Below are 22009 nucleotides of genomic sequence, written 5' to 3'. Positions count from 1 at the left end.
TGAGTTTGGTGGCAGCACTTCTTTGACAAGTATTTCCATAATAACGGTGTCTGTAGTCCCTTAATGTTCTCAGAATTCTTATTTGCCAGTGAAGTTCCTGACATAAATATTTTTTGCCCATGTTTAAAGAAAAAAAAGCTAAATCCTTTTCCATTTAAATGAATTTTTATCTACAGAGATGATTTTGGTGTTCAAAATTGCACAAGTGTCTTGGAAGTAGTTTATTCAAAATTTGAACAAGCTCAGATTAATATTCCTGTATTTGACTGATCTGAGAAGCAATATTACTATATGAAACAGAAAAATTGGCAAGTCTTAAATTTCCAGTGTATTGAAAGCCTGATTTTAATGATTATAAGAATGAACTAATATTCCAGTTCCCATAAACTCAACTGAAATACTGTGTATCATATATACACACAGAGCAAATATAAATAATTCATAGAAATTACTCAAAGAAGTCACATGAAGTTTAAAACCTAGTCAAAGCAGAAGATATAAAACTGGACATTCTGTCAGGAAAGTTGCTTGTACCTAGATGCAAAATACTTACCATTCCTTCAGAGCTCCAGAGGTAAAAAAACCCATTTGTTTGCTCATTTGCACAATTACAGACAATCTTCAGCTTTTATTTCTTAGGGCATTAGTAGGTGGCCAAGTCATCACACATGTTTTGGATTCTAGTCTGAATGCTGGAAGCAATTCTCCAGTGTAATGACTGCTGGTGTTACCACATTTGCTGCTACCAATGCAGAAGGTAATGCAAACAGCAAATGAATACCTGGGTTAACACTGTTTTCATTAAACTTTTCTTCAGAAAGGAGAGGAAGATTTAGATCATTTAAGAGAATAAGAATAAGTTGGTGGAGGAACATGAAAGAGTATGGGCTCTGGAGTCACTCACAAATATCATCACTGGTATCTTCTGTACCTTTCCCTCCGCAGCACATTATGAAAGGCACTCTTCGCTCAACCACTGCCCGACACTGTACACATTTCTTCATCAAGCTTGCACAGTCTGAGAGGACAGAGAAATAAATCAATTTCATTTTTCTTCTTTACTATCCATGAGTTTGTTTATTCACAGTAACTATACAGCAATGACTTAACAGATGCTTTTAAAACAAAAAACTACTTGAGTTTACCTTCACATAATTTTCTGCAAATCACACCTAAACAATGCCCTGTTTGGGATTCAAAGTAGATCTACTCTCTATCTCTTTTTAAGATATTTCAAGTGAACAGATTCCTCTTTCTCCAAATGGATGTCCAGTCCACAAGAACTAAAAAAGTTAAAAGGTAATCACACATTTGAGACCAGAATTTCCAAGAATGTCCTGGCTATCCACTTTTTGCTTTAGAACAATGGATCTCACTAACTGTCCCAATGCTCCAGGGGCAAAGAGGTGCAGGTCTTTACCCTTAAGAGTAAACTAACATATTTTGATATAATCCTAGAAAGGGGACTGTAATTTTTCCACAAAAGGTCTCATAAAATTGTCTCATAAATGCTGAAAGGTTACTGTGAATCAAGACAGTGGGTCCTATAAAATACACAAAACTGAAGACTCTCTCTCATCCTGCTTGAACAAGATGTCCAGAAAAAAATCTGGAAAGAAATCTACAACTGTCAAACCTTTTGCTGTCCTTGTCACAGCTTAGACTTGGTAATGTATATTGCACTGCTGAAATCCTTCACTACAGTAATCAATCTTTTTGTTGTCTTCTTTCCTGGGAAATGATTCAAAAAAACTTCACTCATCATCTTTCAACTGCAGACAGTGAAAGAGGCCAGATCAGGATAACTACAGTCAGTGATTCGATGTCAGCTGCCTCAGCCAGAACAGAGGAAGAAACCAGACTTCTTCAGCAAGTAAGCAGTTACTCATGGGAATGATTACCTTCCCTCTGATGTAGATTCTCATCAATAAGGACTGCTCTTCTCTAGGGAAATGACCGTTCAACAAAGCCCTGAAATGTCTGGAGACAAGGTCATAGCTGCATTCTCATCCAAATATACTCAAAACCAAAAAATTTCTGGAAATCTTCTATGTATTTTTTCACTACACAGGATAAACCAAAGTGAAACATAACTAGTGCTCTTTGCAAAGATATATGATGTGACTTTTGGGGCAAAGTACAACCCTTGAGCAAATTTGTAGATTAGTAATGAAGCATACCAAGTATTTATTTACAGTATTCTTTTAAAACACTATTTGCATATCTGAATGCCCTCAAAAAGCTGCAACAAAACAACAAAATTGATTCTAATTACTTCCAAAGTGTGAATGATATACAGTAGGCTTCTATAATGTGAGCAAGCCTACTCACAGTTAAATAGTTGAGATGAAAGAGCACATGCTTTCTGAATTTTTGAAAATCTCCACTTTGTCCTCCAATTATTACCAGCATGACAAATAATACCAAAATTCTGATGATCACACCAGACTACCAAGTAAATTGAACCTGAAATCAGATTACTCAGGACCTTTTAGCAACCAGATTAAAAATGTTCTGTTTCACGATTACTTCAAAAAGAGGTTTTGTCAAGTTACTTACTCTCACAGGCACACATATGACCACAAGGCTGGAAGAGCACTGCTGCCTTTTTGTCTGAACACACTACGCATTCTTCAATCTGTCAATAACAACACACACATGTGAGTAAAATTTATCTCCTGCTCTCTACATTAATTTCCAAGGTATGTGGACTTCAAGAATCTCTATCTAGTGGGGTTTTTTAACTAATTCAGAACCTCAAAACACAACTTAAGTGAGTTATAACACTAACTTTTGTTGGCAATTTTTACACATTCAGTACAAGGACAGGCACAGAGAAGCAGTTAGGACAGCATACATTTCTTTCTCTTTATTCTTTTCTCCTTCTTTATTCCACCACACATACCTAAATCAGGGTTGTTCAGCCTGGAGAAGAGAGGTCTACGGGGTGATGTTATTACAGCCTTTCTGTATCTAAAGGGGACTTATAAGGAAGATGGGAACAAACTTTTTTGCTGGGCCCGTTGCAGTAGTACACGGGGTAATAGTTTTAGACTAAAGGAAGGCCAATTTGGACTAGATATAAGAAAGAAATTTTTTATGATGAGGGTAGTGAAACACTGGAACAGGTTACCCAGAGTGGTGCTAGATGACCCATCCCTGGAAACATTCAAGGTCAGGCTGGACAGGGCTCTGAGCAACTTGATCTCACTGAAGGTGTCCCTGCTCATTGCAGGGTATTAGATGTCGGTTACATGATTGATTTTAAAGGCCCCTTCCAACATTCTATAATCCTATGAAATTCACTTAAAAGAGCTTCTACAGAAATGTTTTAATATTCTGGGTTAGGGTTTCTCAAGTCCTTTAATGTGAGAGCTGTATATATCACAGAACCATCAAATGGTTTGGGTTGGAAAGGGCCTTAAAGATCCTCCAGCTCCAAACCTTGCCATGGGCAGGGACACCTTCCACTAGACCATGTTACTCAGGGCCCCATCCAGCCTGGCCTTGAACACTGCCAGGGATGGGGCATGTATAGTATGATCATAGACATCACATATAATTCCATTTATACTGGCCTGGACCACCTATTCCAGTTCATAGAACCATTGTCCTGATTCATTCATTCCTTAGCCTTGCAGATATTACTGTAAGTTTTTATACAGAAAAGTACAACAGAAGTATTGACCAGATATTCCAATCTCTCAAACTAATTCAGCAAAAGAAATTAAAGGAAGGTTATCCACAAAGCTTAGCTTTCACCCAGGAAAGCTATTTCCATAGATTAACTTCTTTAAATGGATGAGTAGGGGCAGAAGCCTCACTTTGCTGCTCCAAATCACCTGGTGGCAGAACCCTTTCACTGATTATAAAGTCTAGAGAAAAGGAGCTCCCACTATGTTAACATTTGGCTTTTGAACATACACAGTGCAGAGCAGTGAATGGTGTAAGAAGAATAAGAGAGTCAGTAGTAAAAAAAGTACAATATTATATTTACAATTCTTATATTTGCTCTGAGATGGAGGAAAAAAACAACATGCCACAGAAGCAGACTAATCAAATATGTTTGGAAAAAGTAAAAAAAAAAAAAAAAAAAGTTTCCTAAAAAAACCAACCAACAAAAAAAAAAAACCAACCCAAAAACACCCAAAAAACAAAAGCAACAACCAGAAACAAACCCAAAAAGCTAAAAAAACCCCAAAGCAAATCCAAAACCAAACATAAACCGAAGTGCAGAATGCAATTTTTTTTTTCAACAGCTACAAAAACCAGGACAAGACTTGGTTATTACAAAGAATAAAATAGTACTCAAACAGAAAAGCAAAGGGGATGTACCCATATGGTCAAAACTACTTGGGAGTAACCATTTGAGAAACCTTGGTCTCCAAAATAGGGCTCAGTATCAGGGTTGATACTCTGAAGAAAAAAGACAGCATAATGCAACTCATGTTTCCAAACAAAGAGAAGGTGAAAGCTGAAAGTAATTATTAACTACAAAAACAAGCACATATTAACTCAGTTTACAGCCAAATCATCTTTCAAGCAGCCCCAAGGAATAAAAGAACTCAGAAGAACTAAATATTACTGAGGGAAATCATACTTCAGAAAACAGCAATTTAGCTTAACATGAAGAAAAGAATACCATGGCAGGGGGGAAATAGTCTATTTCAATAAAGCATCCTCAGGTGACTGTATTAGGGAACTCTGAGGACCTGAACAATGAAGATATTGCAAGGCAGGGAAAGGTAGGTATGACAGACAAACAGAAAAGAGCAAGCCATCATTATGATGCAAAATTAATTCCATCCAGTGAGACATGTGTAAGGCATAATACCACATAAAATAAGCTGTATATTTCCTCAACCTCTTTTTTTTTTTTTTCCTCAACTTCTTTTTTATTTTTTTTTTTTACTTTTCCATAAAAAAAAAATAAAGAGATTTTTTTACCTTTGTCCTAGACTGAACTTGCTCTTTACAGATGAGGCATTTTTTCACCCGTGGTGAGCACAAAGAACACGTGGCAATGTGGCCACAAGGACCAAACAGAGTATCTCTCTTCATGTCTGAGCACACCATACACTCTTCTAAGGTTTCAGAATCATTGTTGATCATAGACGGACTTCGGGAACCAACCTGGCCACTACAAAGAAACCTTGCAGTCAAACTTTTAAGAACTAAAAAGACCCACTTGGTTTAGAATGCATATCAGCTGGCTGCTCATATACTCCTATGCACTTGGGCATCAATGTATGATCATAAAGCAATCTCAACTACCTTTTCCAAGAAGCACAGTTGACACTGGAACGCAAGCTCACAAACTCGGCTAAAACATTGTACAGAAATAGGACACGCAAGTCAGGATAGCGTGTCGTGAACGTAAAAAGCCGCTCCCTTTCACCCTAAAAGCTCGCTTTACTAACAGAGACATGCCCCGTGGTTCCGATCCGCAGAAGCAGCGCCCGGGCCCCGCCCGTCCCCACGCCCGGCAGTGCCCGATCCCCGGCCGGAGCTCCGCGCTGCGCTCGCCCGCAGAGGGCGCGCGTGCCCCACCTGCCGCCGCTCCCGCCCGCCACGGGCGGCGGGGCAACAGCCGAGGGATGAGACCGGGACACATGGACACACACACAGAGACTCCGAAAGGAAATAAGCACCTTGCTCTTCACCAGGGCAACGTCAATAAAAACAGCCGCTCTCTGGCACATTTTGAAAGTACAGTTTTGGTTTCCATACAGGAATTAAGGATGAGAATAATTTAGGGCAAAGTGGTGGAACACAGCCTTAGGACAAGGTGAACCATCTGATACTGCATGGACCAGATAACATGGCGTTTCACTGAAATCCTAATTCCTAAAGATATCAGAGTCACCCCCTGGTTCTCTTTTTACAGAATCATACAGTTGTTCAGATTAACAGGTACTAAATAGGTCACCTTCTCAAAGCAGCATCAACTCTGAATTCATACCAGCTTATATCGGGCTTTGCCCATTTCAGTCATTAAAACTTGTACAGACAGAGATTTCACAACTTCCTAGGCCAACCTATTTGCAATGCTTAGTTACTCTTCCAGTGATTTCCCCCAACCCTCTTGTGAAGTTCTACCTCCTGTCACCCTCCCGTTCTCCCCCTTCCCAAATTAATATGCATGAAAATCCTCTAAGACTTGGGTACGTTTCAATTAATGTACTTGCCAATAGCATTCAATGTACCATAAAAACAAAGAAGCACACACACACACACAAAAAAAAAAGCCAACAAAAAAAACCCACACAAAACCCCCCACCAAACCCCCAAACTTGTATGTTTTAATTAGCTATTGGTAATTACAGGCACAACATTTTAAATAAATCAGTTAATCTGTGGAAAGCAGGGGATTGGAAACTGTGTATTTTATGAATATACAAACCTGACTTTTTCTTTGTGACATTTAGCCAAGGCTTTGCAGAGACTCGGATCAGGGCAGAGGTCGAGAGGGGACTGACCCTTCTTGTTACGAATGCCGAGGTCAGCCCCGTTGGCTGCCAGGAAGCAGGCAATAGATGCAGCACTCTTCTTCTCTGCTCCTTGAGTGCCAAGTCCCATTATTAACTGAAAGAAAACAAATACATAAGCAAGAAAGACTCTCTAAACAGTTAAGAATCGTCTGGCTAAAGGAAAGCTATTTGATACACACACATGCACATATATGCATAAATCTGTAAGCCCAAGGAAGTGTCTCTAGAACTAAAATCAAAACAATTGCTTTATTCCGAGTCAGCTATATTCAGCTTTCCTTTAAGGAACTAAAATTCAGCAAGGAATGGTTCAACTATTGAAGCACTCAATCTCCTGCACACCTATACTCACATGTGAAGTGGCTGTCCTTCTATGCAAGCACTGTAAAGGGCAAAGTTCCAGTGGGTATATTCAGAACACACTTCCGTATACTCAAATTGCTGAGTTCAGACAAAATGCTACCACTGCACTTGGACTGAAAACACAGTTGAGCAGAGAAAGGAACGCACACCTACTTTTAGTCTAGCAAGTAAAGTACCTGCCCAAGAAAGTAACTGAATTTCAGTCTTTCTCAGCCTGGATGGATGAACACTCATACACTGTCCCTCCTGTCTAATCACATAATGCTACTTTGCCCTTTTACAGCTGTCACTGTATTCTTGGGTTACTGCTTCACAGGGTCAGCTAGAAACTCTAAAAAGGCTCACTACCATAGCCCAGCAAGGAGAAGATTCCCCTACTCCAGAGCATTCTGGGCCTGCTCCCAACATCTTTTTGTATTAAAGCTTGATCAGATAAAATGCGTTAAGTGTAACACAGACTACACAGAACACAGAACTGTTGGCATCACTAAGAATCCCTCAGCAAACTACACTACACTGTATTCAAAGGAAGAGCTCTGGCAAAGCTAGGGCAGCTCCAACTCAAGGAAACCCAGTTGTCTAGGAAAGCATTTTTTTAAACCTCGGTCTACACATTTGGGTTTTTTAATTAGGAGTTCTTATATCAATATATATCGCTGAGGCTACCAGACTCTTAGACTCTTGAAGGTTACTTTATGAATTCAGATACTGATCCTGTATTCTTCCTTATGATTAGGTAAGAACAGTACAGCTCCAAAGGCCTCATACCAGGAAAAGCAGTAAGTTATGGAAACAAATTGTTCTGTGGTGTTCAGATAACAGAAAATTTTCATTTATCAATTGAGACCATTTTTCTGCACTTCAATTAGAGCACTGGCTGAAGCAAAGCAGAGATTTTATCCAGCTTCAGTCCTGGTACTTTGGACCATGTTATTAATCCAGCCAAGGCAGCACAGTGCCCAGTGAAACTGATTTGCTCCAAGGTTGGCAGAGTCACCATGGAACAGACATCTACATTGGTCACAAAAACCTTGGGTCCTAAAATGCCTCTGCATGCTGTACAATTTGAAAACACCAGGACAACAATGCATCATCCTGTGACATTTCTCAGGAAGCCTGCAACTTTTCAGGCACAAAGAATGAGAATACCACAAAACCAAGCCATTTTGTCTTAGTGCCCAGTATGGCTGCAGCAAGCTACCTCTGGAGGGGGCTAGCCCTGAAATGCATCAACACAGGCCAGTCCCAGACAATTCACCAGCGAGGGAGAAGCCTGAGTGTAACCCACAAGAGCCATATAAATATCATCTAAGTAATTGTAACTAGTGAGCTACCTTTCAAGCAGTAAACACTTTACATTAGTTTCTTGCTTTTAAGTTAGGATTTAGGCAGTGGCATCACGTAAAAGCATTTTAAGGGTCAGAAAGACACCCATATTAAAATAAATTGCACAAAATGACCCTGGGAATAATACATTTACTTAGGACAAAAAGTACTCTAGGTCAGAACAGTGCATCTGTAATAAAGCAATTCAAATTACTTTTTTGTGGTGGTGGTAACTATACTTCAGAAAATTTCTCCTCCTCCCAGCTGTACAATCACCACAATATGCTGGATGGAAAACTAAAAAATTATTTAAAGAAATGGGGTTCACTGCTCATAGCGCTTGAGGACAGAAGTGTTTTTCAGAATGGTACCTAAAATGAGTAGGGCTTTGTGTACTATCAAGATTGTTCACTACGTGCATTGTAAATAGTCTATCAAAAAATCAACTGAAGAAACCTGACAAAAATTGTTTTAGATATAACATAAAATATCCTGAGTTGGAAGGAATTCACAAGCATCATCAAGTTCAACTCCTGCCCCTGCACAGGACAGCCTCAAGATTTGCACCAGGTGCCTGAGATCATTGTCCAAAAGCTTCTTGAACTCTGGCAGGCTTGATGCTGTGATCACATCCCTGGGGAGCTTGTACCAACAGGCCTAATGTTGGCATTCAGAAGGAACTACTAAAAAAAAAAATCAGTGTTAAAGAATTCATTCCATATAGTTCCATTTATGAAGTAAGTTCATGATTATCAGTAAAATGTTTTGTTTCGTATTTTAAACAGTGGTCAAAGTAAAAAGTAATAAATGGTACAATTCCAATGAGTTGCTGTCCAACCAACTTGATCAAATACAAAAAAGCCCTAAAATCTGTTTATTCAACTGAAACAAAAATAGAAATAATTATTTGTTGAAGTACTATGTACTACAAAGAGGCACCCTACAGGTCTCAGTGGGTTGGAATCTCCAATACAGCAGTCCAAAGTTAATTAAAATTTAGCCATGCAAAAATGAGCTCTAAAATATTAAATATTTATAGAGGTGCATTGCTATCACATAGCCTAATGAAATCCAACATACTTCCCAATCTTTAAAGGAATTAATGAGGAATAATAAAACACCTCCCAAAACAAACCCTCAATTTAAGTCATCGCATTTATGAAAAGAAAGCCTTACTGATTCCCAGGCTAAATTATTAATCCTATTTATCGTCTATTATCCATCACCTGTATTTGCAATTCCACACAAGACAAATTACCAATGTGTCCTTGGATAGCTTTAAAGGTCCAGATGCCTGCACATATTTTCACAGCTTTGATTCTGTCTCTGTTGATATTGAATTCTGGGCCAAAGACGGCTTAATATTTAAAACCGTTTAATGGCAAAATCCATAGAATTGTAGAATTTTATACAGAATTTTTTAATAGAAAATTATAGAATTTTTATCTTACTTTCATTTAAATAAAGGTAGACAGGTACAGGTATTGTTCTCATTTACTGTTTTTCACAAAACATTTTCAGGATAGTTTGATTTGCTGATCATCTTAAAGTGTTTTCAGGTATATTTACTCCATCTTTCACACATCACATAAAATAAAAAAAAGCAGGTTTTCATCTCTCTGACGGAACTTATCTTCTCCACACCACTTAAACCTCCCAAATTTGTTAGTTAGGCAAAAATTTTCTCTGCAGCTAAACAAAGTACAAAGAAATGACCAGTAGTTTGATCATGTTAATAAAGGAGAAGAGGTACTGGTTGATCATGATTTTTTAAAACTTTAAAACATTTTTAGGTCATCAGAGATACAATGATGAGGGAGTTTTTTTTCTTTGTTTCCCTTTGTCTTATTACTTCAATAGAAATTAAAAAATAAATTACACTTTTGGCTCCAACTAAGGATACTTGTCAAACAAAACTAGAAATGAAACTTATTCTCTAAAACCTGAAATCCCCCCCCACAGAGAAGTTTAAAAGGTGATGGAAAGAAACCCCACTTCCTGTGTTCAAACCCTCAAAACTCAACACACAACTCTAGTTTCATTGTGGATGCCATTGGGGCAGAGAAACCAATTCATAAAATGCTGAATCTGAGAAAAAAAAAATTCTCTCCCTTTCATTCATTCTACAGTTAAATACATGAACACAAAGTATTCTGGCCACCTCTCATAGAGTCCATTTCAGATCATGGAAAAAACTGAGCTGTAACTGCTCTTCTTGTCTCATTTAAAAGGACACAAGCATTTTCTTACACATGCTAGTCATATTTTAAATCTCCTTCAAAGCTTATGCCAGTGTATTTCAGTAAGAATAAGTAACCAATTTGAAAAAAAAAATTTGTACAGTGGAACTATTGTTTTGAACAAAGTTTTTTAATAACACTGGTGTGTTTGTGAAATGCAAAAACATCGCCCTCAGCTGAAATTAGAAAAAATACTGTACTAGTGGTTCAGCAGATCTGATCCACCATTATGTTGTGCATCTTTGGTATCTAAAGAAAAAATTGTTTGTTTTTCTCAATCCAAACTGCTTCAGAATTTTACTTCTCCTTTGTCTCTCAGGTAAACTATAAACTTCACCTTTGCATATGGGGATCACACAGCTTTTTGGGTGTGAGAGTTTCTTTCTCTCAGTAAAACATTCTGCTTTTTATTACCTGGAGGCTTTTTGACTATTTCCTTACTGCAGCACAATTTCTGAAATGAACTCTGTCAAAAATATACATATCAATAAACATACAAAATTAAGAATGCCTTGTTCTAACAGAACATACTCTTAGAAAGTTATAGAAGCAACGAAACAATTAAAGCTATAAAGACATGCAAGATGCTGAATCACAGAAAACTATTTCAGTCTTATTCTGTACTGTAATACTGTTTAATTCTCTTTCCAAAAAAAGCTACTTTGATTTTTTTGGCAGCCATACATGTTCACTATAGAAGAGAGATTTCCAGAAATATTTTTGAACTACATATCCCTCTTTTTTTTTTTAACAAAGGTAATGACTTCATGTGAAAAGCCACATGTAACAACATGATTTCTGCCTACACTGCAGTTTAATGCAGAATGTCTACATAAACTTACGTTGCCAAAAACCAGCCCAACAGTACAGAACTAGACAAACTAGACAAAGACAAATATACAGGGGGAAAAAAAAAGGAATAAATAAATGTGGTTTATTTACTGTGTTCTTTGATGGCTCCCAAGCAGTATCTACCTTGCCCACATCTTGCATGTCTTGGAGCTGGCGGAGCTGTGACAGGGTGTGGTGTCTCAGGGCTTCATGCAGGGGAGTATCCCCATCTTTATCCTGAATATCCAATTTAGCACCTGCACGGACAAGGAGCTGACAAGAGAGAGAACCGAAATTTAAAAAAAAACAAAAAAACCTCCCATTTAGAATTAATTTCAGAAAACTATGGTTTAGGATTTTCTAGGAGGTTCAAAAGGGCCACTCTTATCTTGCTACAACTCACAGCTGCATTTATTTAAATTTCTTTTCCATACCTGGAGCTCAGCCCTCAACCAAAACATTTATCTGTCTCAAATATCAAGCTTATTTCAGCAGAAGCCTAATGCTTGCCTGTCCTCTGAGCACTACAAAAGACACAATTTTAGAGGATTCTTCCTACTTTCTTAGACTTTAATTCTTGTAAGGCAGCCTACAAACAATGTAATGTATTACAGCAATATGTGCAATACTTTAGACAGGTATATATTCCTTACTGTTAGGTTTCAATGACCTCAAAAATCCCTACTTTCATACCATGCTAAGCTTTACAACTTAATTTACAGTGTCTTCACATTAGTGAAGCAGTTAAGCACGTACTACAGTGCACCTTAATTCAGCAGAAGACATAAAAACCAATGACACTATTAAAAACTCTCTCAGAACACTTTGGAAAGCAATGAACTGTAAGACTCATCTCTAAGGCTAATTTTAGACACCCATTCCTGGTCACATGACACAAAACAAGCACAAGGCTGCACAGGTCCTCCTATTCCTATGGCCTTTGCATACAGCCTTTCCATAATTCAATCCACCAGAACTTTCTTAAATACACTGTTAGACAAAACAAATCGAGACATGCTGACAAAGAAATACCAACTGCCCCTAAAAATTAAACCTTGTCACTGTCACCATTCAGAAACCTGTAGGCAGCAGCTGAGGTTTTAACTTTAGTTTTTGAGATTTTGCTACTCTGCAAAATTGGGATTAACAGTAGAGACAAAAGGCATAATCTAAAAACAAGAATACATTAAGAGGGATCTCCATCTTTGGAACCCACATGCTGGCAAGGAGATCAGCTTCTCAGAACCAAAGCATCTCAGACTTTAGAACAGGCTAAAAGGAAAATAGCTTAAAAGGAATTCAAAGCCTAATTTTAAAGAAGTATGCGCCTCCAATCATTTGCAGCTTATCATTTTCCCCAACCTTTTCTTCCACAACTGAAACCAAGAAAACAAGCTAATAGTTGAGACAGTCTAGTCTCAACTTCTTACACTCTCTAAATGGATTTACTCTGGTCCAGTTTCTTTTCTCATATTCGTATCTTGTGTCTGCCACTAGCTGTTTACTGCTTAGAGTTTCTCCTGGAATCCCTGACTGCCATAGAACTTGAGAGTCTTTGCAGAAGTTTAAAAAGAAATAATTTTTAAAAAGGCAACCTTTGTCATCACCACCCTTTGTCATGGCAGCAGGGCTTTTAAAAGAACCCTGCTACCTTTGACCACTATTCCACAAATGCCTGAGGGTACAAACCCAGCCCTGGAAGGTATCCAGTAGGAATTAATTTTGAAATACGGAGCCAACATGTTCTTTGCATGGCTGCATGAGCTATTTTAGGACTCCTTAAAGTTAATCCAGCTCTGAAAAACGGATACAGGGTCATTCACTTAAACATTCTCAGATATAAGCATGTCAGTCCAATGCACATGCTAGTTCTACATGCCTACCTTCCTGCTCATCTGCTACATTAATATTGTATTCCCAGGTACTTTGTCTGTTCCAGAAGGGCACAAGAGTTCACCAAATAGCTGCCAAATACCTTGCAGGATGCAAGTGGCACTGACTCTAGGAAACCATTCTTCTGGTAGCAAGCAGTTCCAGATATAGGGCCATATCACATGTTTCACTGTAATGGGATCACACCCATCAGCCCTCGGAGAGGGAGAAACCTTTATGGTAAAATAACGCTTAACAGAATACAGGTCTGCATAGGGGGGACAATTCTCTGTAGGCCTGAATAAGAGACAGTTTTTCATACTGGATGACTCTACAAAGACAAAAAAATTATGCCAAAGGCCAAGGCAAGGTTGATGTACCCACTCTGAGAGCAGTGAGTGCTCTCTCTGAGCCTCAAAAGCCCACAGTAGCAAGGCAAACACTCAGTCACATAGGTCCTGTATGACAGTGCACACAGGCCAGAAACGGCAAGCTATGCCAGACTCCCATTTCCTGTGCTAGTAACAAAGCTTTGTTAAGTTGAAGTATTAACTTTTGCAACGATGGAAGCAAAAAAACCAGGATAGCAGCCCTTTCACCAATAAGGTACTACTGTTACCACTTATAGCTCTCCCAAGCTAAGAGCAGGGAATGTTTAACGCTCAGAGACTGAAAACTAGTTAAGGTCATAAAAAAGATGTTTTGTGTTACAATCTGCAAAAGTTATGATCAAGAATAATTACTCATACAGCAAGAGGCACGAGAAATGCTATTTGAAGGTCCCTTTACAGCACCACAAGATTCAGACAAGTAACAGCAGAACACATTCTTCCTTATTCAACAAGAAGGGATGCTGGAATTGGCAACCACATAGAGGAAACCAAAATGTACATGTACAAAAATTCAGCACTCCTGAGGTGTCATTCATATTGCTGACTGACCTTCTGTGCAAGTTGGCAGGCTTCTGAACTAAACAAAATGCATCAAACAAACATGCAGTGACTACATGTTGTCTAATAATTTTTAAATGTTCATGAAGTATCCATATTTTAACAGCTGCCATCAGCTTTAGTCAAATGCCATTAACCATATGGCTTACTGCAAATAAGATACTTACCCTAACAATTTGTGTATGCTGTCGTTCAACAGCAAGATGCAGAGCAGTTTGCTGGTTAACATTCTGGATATCCAGGTTAGCATTGCCCTGCAAGATATTCAAAGCATTAGAGCATTACCATCCCAGCAATTCATCTACAGGCAAGGCACTCCATTAGGACACTGACTATGACCCTGAATATGATTTCTAGTTAGGGGAGTTGAGAACAGAAGTGATTAAATACTTTAATTATTCACTGTACAGATGTTAATCTGTTGAATGAAACTAGGTATCAAATTTTTCAGTCCCTCTGCACCACTAGGCCGCTGTAACAATCTCAAAGGCAAGCTTGACCTTTGGAGCTCAATACATCCTTCCCTGCTCCACTGCTTCTGCATTGCAACTGCAGGCGTAAAGCAGCCAACTATATTCATATCAGATGGTTAACCAAAGCATGACATTTAAATCCCCCTGAGAAAAGAGTCCTACCTGATGCACCAAAAGTTCAGCCACTTCCACATGATTATTGAGAGCTGCCAGATGTAAGGCAGTGTAACCATCATCCTTTTTCTCGTCAACAATCCACGGTCGTGGTAACTTGGACAACAACACACGCATTGCACTGAAAAAAACATGCAGAGATGGCATAAACACTCCTACAATGTATGCTGAATGACAACAGCAGAACAATATTAATTCTCAGAACTATGTAGCAGTAGCTAAAATAACCCTAATATTTTTTCAAACAGAGAAAGTGGGTGAAAAGCTATACCAACAGTTTCAAAGCACAGTAATTTCATGTTCACTTCCTTCTAGTTAAAGTGTACAAACAAACCACACAATGCCTGGAACAGTGTGAGGATCAGGTTTGTTTTATAAAAGAGTGCTATCTAGCAGTAAAAATTACCTTAAGAAAGTATTCGAACAAATTCTGAAACACAGACAAAAGGATTTTCTTCCTCAAAATCTTTATAGTGTCCTTTACTTAAGTATTTAATGACCAAGTTCCACTACATTAGATTTCTTTAAAATCATCAGTTTATAAACTGATGCCATGGGCTGTAACAGTTAAAACTCGGTTTCTGAGAAAAAAAAAAAAAAGAGTGAGATCTCTTAAGCACAGCCAAAATAAATGCTGAAACTGTGAAGTGAGTACTAGTGGGGTATTTTCTTAACATATAATGGTTGAGTATAACATACCATGGCAGTGTCTGGTAGTCAGAGGGTAGGGCGGGGAAAAGCACCTAGATTACTACAAGTATTAATGAGGACCAAAATCAATGAAGTCCAAAGACTGAAGTGTTAAGGGTATTAACAACACAATGCTAGACTGAGCAATATGTTTATCTTGTATTCTCTAAGGAAGAGTTTTCTTCAGCCTACATATCTTCACTTAGCTTTTGGAATACATAAGTTACCAAACTTAAATCCCTTATTGTCTTATCTTTATAAACAGCATATGCAGCTCCCTTATGACAGTTTCTTAAAGACAAACAGAAAAGCAGAAACTGCTACAATCTTGTGCCAAGAAACCTCTTCTGTCATCTGATGTTTCCAGAGTGTTGAAGGAACATGCTATCTACAGGAGAAACAGAGCTGCTGCACAAAATTCAAACTTTTAAAATCCAAGTAATAGTTGCTAATGCAAGTGGAACCACTTAGTCACACAGTGCCTTGCAAGGCAGATAATGTATGTGAATTAAACAGCTCTGGTATCAAAAACGTGGGATCTCAATAATCCTCAGAAATAGCCTCATAAATTGAACCTCTCAGCTTTTGCTTAAAAATACTCACAACAGGTATGAATGACTGCCCTGTCAAGTAATAACTGAGCTCCCAGCTCATTCCAATCATCTGTCACCTTGAACATCCACACTGAGGTGAAGCGCTATTCACTCCTAAGCTGTTTTTTTAGAGCAAGCCAATGCATTTCCTATTAAAAAGCCCCTAAAGCTGTGTCTGGGCACAGCTCACCCTAACGAGCCCTCCTGGAAAGCAGAAAAAAGTCTGTGAGGTAGATTACTGTACCAGTAAGGAAGTGCACTCCTTCCTACACACTGTTCAGACGCTCCCATAAGAGACCCTGCTTATTACGTATCTCCAAGTTCTCCTGCTACTGAGTACACAACATAACCCTTGGTTTCACACTTAAGATGCAGCTGCCAGGATGGTGTATTAACTGACACTTTTTCCCCGCCCACAATCACAGTGTCTAAAGGAACCACAAATAACCAACTGCATCTTCAGGCCACAGGATCATGCAAACCCACAGGAAACCAACTGCTTTGTGGAGCATCCACAGCCAGGCTGCTCTGGATGTTTGTCCTCCTCAGAGTGGACAGAAGACAATCTCAGCCTCTTAGGATTTTTTTGTTTTCCTGGCAGAAAGCTTCTCACTTCCTCACAGTCCAAATCACTTTAAACACAACAATTTAAGACAACAACACTTAACAGATTGTACATTGCTCATTGTGAGCCATTGCTCAGCTTCTATTCATAACGCCTTCTACAGCTCCCTCACATGCTAGGAAGAAAAGACTAGAATACTTCAGAAAAAACCAAACAATGGCAACATTAATTCTTTGGGAGATTCACTTATGCAGGATTTTTCAAAATTAAGGATATAATTTAGTAAAACTCAGGTTACCAAAGCTTTATGAAACGTGGCAAAATAAACCAATACCAGTTGCACTGATAAACATAGTCTATTTTGTAATGAAATGACACTGTATTTTCAAATGCTGGCACCGTCAGAACTGTGTTTAGCTGCTTTAGGCAGGGAGCAAGTCTGAAGCACTGTGGTTTGCTTGGTAGCTGGACTGTATCTGAGCACACCACCACACCAGCTCTTCAGAATGCTGGGCTGATAAAAAGCACACAGTACCAACCAGCAGCACAACAAGCCTTCTACAGTGGCTTCCCAAAGGGCATCATGTCACATAAGCTCTTTATCTTCACCTGCCAGGCTCAGCACCTCTAAAGATCCCATAAAGCTCTGGGGTATCTACTGTGGATAGTCTAAAAAACACAATAAAAAATTCCTGAAAATTCCCTGTGACTGACAGAAGCAATATGACTACTGTGAGCGACCAGGAAAAGGTGGAGCAACAATAACCTAATAAAAAAAAACCCAAGAATTTTTTCTTAAAACTGCAACTACAACTTGAGGAACACTGTGGAAGGGCATCAACACTATACTCTAATTACAGCCAGCTTCTCCCCAAAGTAGCTCTAGTCACTAAACAAGAAACTGTCCTAACCAACTCAATGATATTTTATATCTTTTTCTTCAGTAAGAAAATAAGAAAATTGCCAACTCCACAGAGAAATAAAATTTAAAGTACATTGACACACTTTATCAGATGCCTCGATAAGTAAATGTACTTCAGAAATACTACTGACATTTCTTTAACACATCTCATCTTTGAAACAAAAAAAAGAAGCCAACCAACTCAGTATTTCATATGCTGTGAAGAAAAATCACTCATCTTAATGTTTGTGTGAGTGTTATCCTTACCATATCCTCTTTCAAATCTTTAGTTTGCTGTCTTATATTTGAAAAATTTTTATCTGAAGTTTGACTGAAAAATATTTGGAGGTATCTTGCTTTCAGAGAAATGCGAAGCCTGCTGCATTTTTGGATGCTTTTAAGATGCATTGGTCTTACTGGAAAAACAGAAGGACCACCAAAACAAATAAATGGCTTCTGTGTGGAATGGATTTTTATCTTACTGTTCACAGCAAATCATCAAAGGGCCAGGAACCACTACTGAGTTGTTTTTGTTTATTCAGAAAAAGACTCTCTCTCTTCCAGACCATGCTATATTACTGGACAGCAGGATAGAAGGACTGTTTCATGGAATGACACCTTAAAATTCTGCAAGATATTAATATGCTACAACGGTAAATTCAGCTCAGTAGCTGCATCCTCCTCCTCATTAGATGAGAGGTAGTTTCTTTCAATTTTTGCAGGATTTTCTCGAGCTACTGCCAAAATTTTGACAGCTAAGTGGCTACCATTCAGAGCAGCACTCACTGGAACAGGCATACATTGCATCATAAACAGTCATATTAGTGAATTGATGTTGCCAATTACACAGTAATTCTTGATTCACTCTTCCCCATGAAGTATAGAAGAAGCTGGGTTGTACTGCTCTGTTTTTATGACCACAACACAGATGTGAAAACTTGCTTTTATCTTGTATACATTAAACAGTCCACAGACTGCTTTCACTGCAGTTGTATTGAAAAGATCAAGAAATCAGCAAATGTATTAGCAACCCTGATCATGAAAGCAGCTAAAGGAAACTTTTCAAACTATCACCTTCAGTGTATTCAACTGTAATAGATTACAGAGGAGCTGCAAAGATTATTGATGAAATGCTTAAAACTCTTTACTGAAACCCTGAACTTATGCCATCACTATGCTGTTTGTATATTATTGCTAAAGAATCACCAATAAAAAAATTTTGTAACAGGTAAGCTTTGGTATTTGCTGGTATGCATTATTTTCACCTTAGCAGGAAGCTCATAAAGATTTTGAGCCTTTTTAGCTGGATGACCATTTTCAACTTCTGAAAATTTCTAATGGAACAACAAAAGAAAAACTTCAGTGAGAATTTTTGAGGGAGTTATCTGTAAAGCTTTAATAGGGATGAGTAAACTATTGTTTCTTTTCTAGGAGCTAAACATGTGCTCAGTCAAAAAGGAACAAGAAAGCTCATGTGTATATAGGGGGCTGAGATTGAGGTATCTGTTGCTTTCCCAGGCACACCTGTTGGGGGTATAATGATTTACACTGCCCAACATAATTCATCCCCATGAAATGACAGTCCAGACTCTAATAGTTACAAGTGATTTGGTAGAAGGAAAATCCATTAATATGGCGCTACATTTAATTTGAGATGTAGAAGAGTAACAGCAAATGCTGCTGTTGCGTGCATCTTTATTTGACCTTGCCACACGAGTAATACTTTTTTTTTCTTTTTAAATTCAAGTTTTAAGAGAGTCTGGAACCACAGCATAACATATATAGGACCACAGAACTGTTTGGGTTGCAAGAGACCTTACAGATCATCTCATTCCAACCACCTTGCCATGGAAATTCAGCAGTATGAATTGTGTATTTGCAACGTAGGATACCTCACAGATGTGAACAATACACTAATTCACTTTTAGCCAAACAGAGCACTTGTTTCAACACCAGTTACCAACATTAGACATATAAAAAAGAAAATTATTCTTATGATGAAAAGTTAGTATACAGTATATTATTCATTACCAACCTACAGATAAGATGTTGGGGTTTATGCAGTACTTTGCTTACAGAATTTTTACAGATGCTCATCAGCACTATCTGAGAATGCAACATACAATAACGGGTTTATTTGGAAAATCTACAAGATAAAAGTACTTGTAAACAAGATGAAGCTAGCACCTCATTGTATAAAAACAATTCCAGATTTAGCAGACTCAACTGCAAAGGCATCCTTACACCCTGTTTAAAAAATACATGAACAAAAACTAGAGAAGATTCTCTGCCACCAAATGCAGTATGACTGCAAAATGAGGTAAATGAAGAAGGCTGAGGGTTTGTGGGATAGTGGTGGGGTGGGTTTGTTTGTTTGGCCTATCAGGGTTTGTTTGTTAAGGTTTTTCAAAAACAGGTATTTAGGCAGAAAAAATTAGAAAAGCTACTTCACAATCTGCATAAGCACATTTAACTGAAGTTGCTACTGAAAGACACAACCCCACTTTTCTCCCTGCACTTCAGTTCCTGCATTATGTTGGCTCTACAGACACATCATTTTCTAGCAAGTGAAACAACCTGCCAGATTCCTGATTTGGCAAGTTTGCTTTCAGACAGATCAATGAGATAATCCAACCTACCCCGCAACTTCATGATCACTAAAAGCAAAAGCAGTAAGGAAATGACAAAGCCAGAGCTGCGGGGAGGGCAGACCGCCCTTTCCAGAAGCAAAGTCTTAGATCAGCATAAACTTATCAGCAATCCTATCACCAGAGGTTGTAATGATTCACTGCACTTTCTATTACAGGTTTTTCTACTTTTGTGCTGTTCTCCTCCCTCAGCTCAGGTTTCCACTGTCTCAGTGTGACATGGTTTCATAATATATTTTACAGTAATCCTGGCTTGAAGTATTTTCCACACACACACCACCTCCCACCTCCACATACTCCTCTCCAGACTCCCAACCCTGGCTCAGCTAAACCCGTTCACCTGCCTCCTGTTAGAGCCTCAAATAGTTGAAGGAACAGTTCAGATTTAAGGATAGCTTCCATAGCAAAGTCTTCTTTTAAGACCGTGTAGTCTGACATGCATTTTACAGCACAACAGAAGCAAAACTACTTTTAACTAAATCCCTTTTTTGTCCTCTTGACTACCATCTCTGCTCAAAAAAACCTCCACCAAAAAGTGGTCCTAATACAGCATCTGAAAGGTCATCCCCTTCTGCTGGATGATTTCTCATATGGAATAGTACTCCAAGCCTGCTCACTGTGAAGCCAAAGAAACATGTGTACCAACATAGTGCAAGAAGTAACACAGGAGCAGGACAGTGCTATTTTTGGCAACTATACGATCCCAAGTGCACGTCAGCACACAACTTCAAGCCAAATCAGCTCCCTGATCTGATTCACACCATACTCACTGTGCAGTACAGAGAGAACCACTGGAAGAATGAAGAAGGAAGTATCCATCTCTTGGGAACAAGCAACAGGAAGAGATTAATACCTTAGACTGGTATTACTGAGCACACGGTACCTTGAAATTAAGAGTTTAATATTTCATATCTGACCAATGGCCTAGTTAGCACGAGTTTAAGTAGGCAGGCTGTCTCCATTTTTTTTGCTTCTCAGATTTTCAAGCATCTCTTGGTTTTGAAAAATCAATTTCAATATATACGTAACCAAAGAAGCAGTGAGGTATATACATTTACAGAGAATTCACAAAAATGTATTGCACAATGACTTCGTCTTCAGTGTATAATTATGAAATCAAAGAGAAAAGAAAAAATCTGACTTTGACCAGAAAGCAACAGAAGTTACAGGGTAAACAGTTACCAAGCACAGGAAAAAATCAACATAAAAAGAAGCAGCAAGGGAAGTATAAATCCAAGATACTGGTCTGCTCAGGACTTTGCAATTCACTCTCTACCCTTCAATACTGAAATATGTAACTACTAATTACAGCAATTTAACTGAGATGGTATTTTGATTTAATAAGTTTGTTTAATTTTAGACTGAGGTATTTTCACCTTTTTCATTCTTCATCTTGCTCCCTAGCAAAGATTTTGTCTGCAAAATACAGAGAAAGTCTTGAAGTATTTGGGTTCCTAACTGTTGTATTTAAATGGCTACATTTCGGTTATTCATTTTCAAAGAAAATATTGCATATCCTTCCCATGAATATGAAAATCCATCTCCATATTTTGAATGTGCAGTTATTAGGCTTGCCACGAGCCAATTTTGTAAACATGAAAGATTAATGCAATGAGTTGTTCCCTTGATTTCTTTTTTTATTCTTTTCTTCTATAATTTTTTTTAAAGAACAGTAGCACCTAATTTACACATGCATTTATTTCCTTTAGATGTAATTTTATGGATAAGCATTACAAACAAAATATTATGGCATTATTAAACATAATGGCATGGAATTATATTAATTTAATAATTAAAGTTTTTTCAAATAACTTCTAACTTGATTTGAATATGGAAATGCAGGGCTACAAATGGGCACCGACTTCTTATTTATAAAACAGCTGTATGATTTG

At 38.2% G+C, this 22009-nt stretch overlaps 1 protein-coding gene across 4 annotated transcripts in view; it reads right to left on the bottom strand.

Annotated features, from left to right (window-relative positions):
* MIB1 (MIB E3 ubiquitin protein ligase 1) overlaps window positions 1–22009 on the bottom strand; it is a 78354-nt gene that overhangs the window by 11308 nt on the left and 45037 nt on the right. For 2 of the 4 annotated variants that reach the window (XM_082286864.1, XM_082286867.1), the window contains 7 exons: window positions 14709–14841; window positions 14241–14327; window positions 11363–11524; window positions 6404–6585; window positions 4948–5140; window positions 2560–2638; window positions 905–1018 (listed from right to left, as the gene is read on the bottom strand). In XM_082286864.1, the coding sequence (XP_082142990.1) occupies window positions 905–1018; window positions 2560–2638; window positions 4948–5140; window positions 6404–6585; window positions 11363–11524; window positions 14241–14327; window positions 14709–14841 (950 nt within the window). The remainder of the gene's footprint in view (window positions 1–904; window positions 1019–2559; window positions 2639–4947; window positions 5141–6403; window positions 6586–11362; window positions 11525–14240; window positions 14328–14708; window positions 14842–22009) is intronic. The other 2 variants (XM_082286866.1, XM_082286865.1) reach the window with 2 other exon arrangements.

This window comes from Coloeus monedula (assembly GCF_965178545.1).
Source record: "Coloeus monedula genome assembly, chromosome: 1".
NCBI classification, from domain to species: Eukaryota; Metazoa; Chordata; class Aves; order Passeriformes; family Corvidae; genus Coloeus; species Coloeus monedula.
The sequence above is the reverse complement of the archived record's forward strand: the minus strand, read 5'-3'. Positions and strand labels throughout refer to the sequence as shown.